At 34.3% G+C, this 7,171-nt stretch overlaps 1 protein-coding gene across 1 annotated transcript; it reads right to left on the bottom strand.

The window, feature by feature from the left end:
• Window positions 1-4,383: 4,383 nt before the first annotated feature.
• Window positions 4,384-6,144, bottom strand: LOC131599254 (polygalacturonase-like). Its single transcript, XM_058871675.1, has 4 exons — window positions 5,983-6,144; window positions 5,557-5,880; window positions 4,954-5,472; window positions 4,384-4,815 (listed from the first exon to the last, which is right to left on the bottom strand). The coding sequence occupies exons 1-4, from the start codon at window positions 6,103-6,105 to the stop codon at window positions 4,597-4,599; spliced, it is 1,185 nt and encodes a 394-aa protein (XP_058727658.1). The 5' UTR covers window positions 6,106-6,144; the 3' UTR covers window positions 4,384-4,596.
• Window positions 6,145-7,171: the final 1,027 nt, after the last annotated feature.

The following is a 7,171-nucleotide window of genomic DNA, read 5'->3' as shown; positions in this document are numbered from 1 at the left end:
AATTCATACTACCCCACATGCATGAACATAAGCATCACATATACTCTCAGGTAATTCATACCAATCATATAATCACACAAAAATAACTAAATAATAGATTAAATAATTAAATCTAGATTTCCATGGTGTCGCAATATGATATCAAGTAGAATATCATGCCATTATGTGGTGGAAATCTGAGTTCTATCAGATATCTCATTCAACATGGCTAGAACAAGAATCTTGAAAGTTATAGTCAACTAATCAAGAATTTTGTTGAATGGAAGGTTGTTACTTTGTAGAAAATGGACAATAAGGAACAAATTATTGTTATGTTTAAAACAAATAAGATTCCGAACATAAGCAGCGGCATTAAAACTTGCACTATTAAGGAGTTATAACAATTACAGATATGGAGGAATGCAACTGTTACTGCATCTTTCCTCTGTTCTCTCAGGCTTAAGAAGCCTAAAAAATTTGCTATTATTAAATGATTGAACAAAAGATCTCTGAAGGAAAACAACAAGGAGGAAAGAAGGATCATTCACAACGGCAAGAGGTGGAAGACCACCTAAAGATGATCAGTTTATGTGTTTCCATTCGAATTATGTGCTTCCATATGTGTTTATTGCTTGTGTGCAATGTGCGTGCTTCTATTTATGTTTACATTTCCTCTATTTTTTGGGTCAATTTTTGGCTAAAAATGGGGAGTAAAGTGTTAGTGTATTGTGTTTGTCCTTATGTTAAGACACATGTCTTGACATGTTGGTTAACTTTCTGATAGGATTCTGCTACTGCTAAGGGGAGCGTAGTTATTGTGGTTTCTTGATGTATGCAACTATATATGGGGAGCATGATAGTCTGACATGCTTGGTGTTGGTGGTTCTGTTACTGCTAGGGGATTTGTGTGCATGATATCTTACCTATTTTTTTGGCATCTTGCCTGATGTGGAGAATCCTGATGTGAGGCTTATTTATCTTCTTCTTCACGTGCCTCTGACGTATGAACTTGGGTAGTTCATGGTTTACATTTTCTGGTGATTTGGTTTTTCCCCTTTAGGGGGAGAAATGGTTTTGTATGTCAGAGGGAGTAATGTACCTATCTGATTGTACAAGAACTTAGAGCTTAGTTGATGTGGTGTAAGACCACATGTTTGAACATTTTACTTCTAGAGAGCTTTGAAGAAGATTTCTCTCTGTGTAACTGTAGTGTGGGTCTTATTTATTTATATGTTTGTAGTTTGTACAAAGTTTACATGTTCTCGTGTAACTTATGTTGAGGTTTTATTCCTATTTTCAAGACTTATTGTGCTTTGATTGTTTTAGCCAAAATTTTCCAATGGAGGAGATTGTTTGATCCATGGTTTTATGATTGGTATAAATTTTGCTAAAACATGGTTCTTAACTTATGTTGAGCAAGATGTCATGACATATTGACGAACTGCTACAACAGAGTCTATTGTTACTATTTTTGACAAATGTTATGACACATGTTATGACATGTTATAGTAGAACATCATGACAGTATAACTGGTTTTAATCCTTGAAGATTTGATGGAAAATTATGAGATTCTGGAGGATTATAATACTCATAAAGGCGGAACCAATCTAGGATATTTTAACAACAGTGCATATTTGATTTGTTTTTATAAAAAGGATCTTGGATATTTTTTAGGAAACTTTGAAGATTTGTTCCTATTTTTTGCGAAGATCTTGCAGCAGATTGAAAACTAGAAGATTGGATTTGATTTAAGAGTCCAAGCGGATACTGCAAGAGTCTATTAATAAGGACTTGCTATGCCTAAAAGAGAAAGCATTCACAACAACAAACTATGGGGTGCAAAATAAGGATTTTGGGTTTTCATAGTACTTCAATTTCTTTGTGTTTTTTGTAAGTCACGCTTGTATCTTTTGATACATTGAGGTAGACTGGTTGTTCTCACTCATGAGCTTTTAAGAAAAGAGTTGAGTATTATTATTAGTTGAAGCTTTTAAGCAAAATTAAGTATTGTTTATTGGAAGTGTAATCTTCTATTATTGTCACTAGTTTGTGACTATTTTTATTATTGAGGTGATTTGTAGGCAGTGAGAAGGGGGTCTCATATCTAGAGGGTTCTAGGTAACAGTTTCACAAGGTAGTGATTAGGCGAGAAGTTGTAAACTGGGATTGTTTAGACTTTGAACTAAAACTATCATAGTGAATTTCCTTCCTGGATTGGTAGCCCTCGAGGTAGGTGATGCTGCACTGAATTGGGTTAAAAATTGATTGTGTTATTTATTTTTCTACAATTTAACTTCTGCATGATCTCCGGTTTTAGCAAGTGCTTTTTGTCATTAGATGATGTCATAACATCTATCTTGACATTGTGTTGGTGTTGGGACATCAGTCTTGACATTTATACTACAAGTGAAATATTGAGATCTCAAAAATTAAGATATTGAATCCTATAGTGTCATATTCATCCATCTTGACCAGCCTATATAGAAAGACATATATGCTACATAACCTTCAACTTAATCTTGAAATTTATATTGGGAGCCATATGAGCTTTTAGGACCAAAAATCCATTTGTGTCCAAAACCCATAACGTCTTATTCTCCATATGAATCTTGAAATCCTTCTCAAGTAATTGGCCAAAACTTAGAAGATTACTCTTGATTCTGAAAATATATAACTTATCCTTTATCAAAGAATGTCTACCATTAATTTTCTCAATCAATACATCACTGATTCCTTACGCCACTAGAGTGGTATCATCTGCAAGCTTAACCTTGTTCTTGTGGCACGTTTATTTGTTTAAAAGCAAATCTTTCCTTATCCTCATATGCATTAAACATCCGGAGTTCAAATACCTATGATTATTGCACTGCACTACTTCTTTCCTATCATATAGGTAACTGGTTACGCACTGGTTTTGCAATGTACTTCAAACTGTTGCTTTTGTCTTGTAGCATGTTATTAATGCTTTCTTCTTTTGTGATAATGACCAAGACATGGTTCTCCTCATCAAACAAATATCTTACAATTTTAGTTTCATCTTCTTGAAGTTCTTTATTGTTGGCATTGCACTCTCTTGCAAAATGGCAAGGAATTTGACAATTATAGCATTACACGCTATGCTTGTCAATCATCCTTATTCTTCCTCTATCTCTTACATTTCCACCTCTAGAGTGGTTTGATGCAAAAACCCTATTTCACTATTTTCACCCATCTGGAATGTTGAATATTTGTAACTTTGAGATTCTCTTCCATCAAAATTATGAAATTTCTCTCTACCTTTGTTCATGGTATACTGTCCCTTCGCATTCTTGTCTCTTTCATTAAAACGGGCATGCAAAGAGATCTTTGACTTTGCCTTATCAACACGCATTTCCTCATTTCTCTTCTCATGTGCTTCAAGATATATTTTCAATTCCTTTTTCTCATCGACGCAAATCATTCGATCCATCAATCGCAACTTCCACATTGGCATAATATTTTGTCCAAGACAAGATTTTTGTGACAACATATTGCTCCATGTTTGTTTCTCCATAGGCATTTACTTGGTACACCAACTGAGTAATTCTCAGTGTAAAACCATTGATGGTCTCATTCTCCTCCATTTGAATCAACTTAAGCTATCTTTAGTGAGATTGTAACCTCATAACCTTAGCCTTGTCAGCTCCTGCATAAGCCTTCTCCAAGATTTCCCACGTTTTCTTCGATGATTCGCAATCACCAAATTTATCGAAATTATATGCATCTAAAAATTAATGGATAAAAAACAACGCCTTGTCATTTTTTGTCTTCTCTTTCTTATGCTTAGACTGTTGTGCATCTCTTGCACCTTCTACAAGTTAGTTACCCCATTCTTGATCACTTCAAGAATATTTTGATATGAATACAACACCTTTATTTGTTTGCACCACTTTTCGTAAATCTTCACATCAAGGGTAGGTAAATTTGTAGGGATTCTTTAATTCATTGGAGCCATGGGTCCTTTTTGCACACTAGGTGTTTCATGGATATAACTAGGCTCTTGATGTCCAAAGTTAAAACTTGGAACCACAAAGATGATGAATAATTGAGTGTGGAGAGAGAGAGAGAGAGTTATTGAGGGTGAAAATATGAGCATTCATTCAATAATGAAATACCCAATGAATATATATACAATTACATGAGGTGAGGTTCCAATTATCAAACATAGAAGACTTGAAAAACTCTCGTATATAACTGATTGACATATTATGTTAATTGGTTGCATTTAGCTACTGTCTCAAAATTTACACAAAAAATAACAAGTGCAACTTGCCAACAGGTTAAATTATAATTCTGTTTGAAAACCAAACACTATAAAACTAGATTTAACCTTTTGACATGGTGCACTGACTTGAATTGTATTATATTCTCAACCGTCTATATAATTAAGATAAATTTAATATTTATAATACTTACTAAAAGAGTATCATATACATGTAAATGTTTCAAATACACATATCAATTTACTTCTTCCTAAGGGACTTAGCTTCTATTGATAAACATCCTCACATTATGGGGATGGTTAATTTACTCTTCAAGGAAAAAATTAAACAAATTAAGAAAGATCATGCGCACATTGAGGCTTATCAAAGATCATTTTAAGCTTGACAAGCAGGGGCTTTTCCTATGACTATAGGTTTGACATTGGAACATTTAGCTTTTGCTGGTGCTCCATTGAATGTGAGATCAATATTATTCAGCTCCACGCCATCGCATGGTACACCGCTGCTGCAAACAAGAATCACTCCTTCTGGGGTTTTTGAAGTTCCATGAATATTCTTGAATGAAACCTTGCTTATCTTTATTTTTGATGGAGTCTGAATCATTGAAAACCATACGAGAAGTGAAAAAATATTTAGTCCTTTTAATTTAATTTTAATTAATATGAATAATCAACGTGAAAAAAGTTTTTCTTGTGATTAACAAATAAATATCTAACTTTTTCTTGTGATTACCTGTTTGGAGCATTGGTTCCATGGACAATACTCTTGGTCAATGATGACAGGGTTTAAGACATTAATCATGGTAATATCTTCAAAATGCATATCAGTGATAGTAATTGTTCCTGGTGAAGATGGCCAAGTCTTGATCCTAACACCATTATCGGTTTCTTTAAGAGTACAATTCTTAACTAAAAGACCTTCTACATGATCTTCAGTCGTATACTTTCCAAGGCTTCCAACACTTATACCATGACCAGGTCCACAATTCACATTTTGGACAATTACTTTTCTACTACCGTCACCCAATGAGACACAATCATCTCCAGTAGCAATGTTGGTATTCAAAATTTTAACATCAGTTGATCTTCCCAAGTGGATTCCATCTGTGTTAGGACTCATAGCAGGGGCAGTAATTGTCACACCATCAAATGTGATATTGTTGCACCCTAATACATTAATATGGAAAAATTTGCTATCCTTAGAAGTAATGTCGCGGATGATCGAGTTGTTGACAAAATTAAAACCCAAATTCTGTTGAAATTTTATAAATGTTTGTCAAGTGAAGGTACAATTATTTGTTTTTGAAATGATGATGAAGTAGATTAATATATTTACCATTGAGATTTTGGTGGAAGTACTTGAACCTTTGCTCCAAGCAGCTCCACCTTTTTTCCAAACAAGTGCACCTTGACCATCAAAAACTCCTTTTCCTGATAATGTTAAAGAGTTTATATATTGAAACCTGACCCATTGGTCAGACCCTTTTTGGACTAGATTTATGTCTGAAGGTGCTTGAATTGTTCCTTCTACTTGAACTCCAATTGGAGCCTTACAAGGACCTCTAACATCTATTCCAGTAAGCTTGTATATACCGGCTGAAATCAAAATTTTCGTTGGAGTTGGAGATGCACATGCTTGAGCCCAAGCTTTTATGAAAGCCTTATGAAAAGAAAAAACCACAATCAATTAAAAAATAATAATCATACAAATTCTTCAAGTTTTATAATCTGAGTTTTATTTAAAAGATGAAATAATTACTACCTGAGTAATATCTGAATTTGGTGTACCGCCAAATTTCGATATAGGAAGAACTCCAGGTTGAGCTGCACTATAATCAGCTAGAAATAGGAATGAAACAATTACAGCAATCCTGAAATTCTTCATATCTTATTTGGCTAGTTTTATTATATACTTTTATTTCCCTTGAACGAATGTGTTGTTTCAAAAGTAAGATGGAACAATATTTATACTTAAACGGCGAAGCTTCGTGACCATAAACAAAGCAACAAACTATTGTCTAAATATGTTTTCTTTAACCTTCTTTAATTGTTTGGTTAATTTTTATGTCTATTAATACTAATCAATTTTCATCTCTCAGGGTTATCACGGTACGAACTAGCATCATGTTATAACTAGTAAATTTGGTATTAATAGTATTTAATATTATCTCACCATATATGTTATTTAACTAGTAATCTTCGTAGCACTAGGGAGCTTGTTTGGAAAAGTGAGAGGATCATATCGAGATTTTAGGAGTAATTACATAAGAGTATTTGAGAGAATGATCATATCTAGTGCTTAATAAGATAACTTACAAGCTTGTTTGCTACTGTTTTTTCTCGCTTGTTTTTGCTTATAATTGTTTGATTTTAAATTTTTTTTTTGACGTGAAAGTAATCCATTAAGCAAGAGGCAAACGAGCGCCCAGATTACAATCGAAACAGAGGTGATATGGGATGCTTCCCAACCAAGTTCTTGAACCTAATCTTCTACCACAGCCTACTATGAAATGGGCATCCCCATTCAGGTTCCTACTAATAAAGACAACAGAAGCTGAAATAAAAGATTCTACTAACATTCTACAATCTACTACAATGTTGTCGTACAATCCCGACACTTGAACATTGTTAATACAATCCACAATATAGAGAGCATCAGAGCAAACAATAATGTTCTCCTGCATTATGTTCTTTGCTAACCGAAGGCCCCATCAAATGGCTAGCAGTTCTGCCAACGCGGGCTTCCTGCTACCAAACTCCCTGTTGCAAGTTGAGAGGATAATGTCATTGCTAGAATTCCGGATGACGCAACCAAAAGCAACAACGTTGTTCTCGAAGTAACCTGCATCAATATGGATCGAAGCCAAAGAATTCTGGACAGAGGGTGGCTGGGAATAAACTTGCAGCTTTTGAAACTTGGCTTGCGATGCACTAGCGACATTAAACTCCAG

The sequence above is a fragment of the Vicia villosa genome, linkage group LG4 (genome assembly GCF_029867415.1).
Source record: "Vicia villosa cultivar HV-30 ecotype Madison, WI linkage group LG4, Vvil1.0, whole genome shotgun sequence".
NCBI lineage: Eukaryota > Viridiplantae > Streptophyta > Magnoliopsida > Fabales > Fabaceae > Vicia > Vicia villosa.
This window is presented reverse-complemented; position numbering and strand designations above follow the sequence as displayed.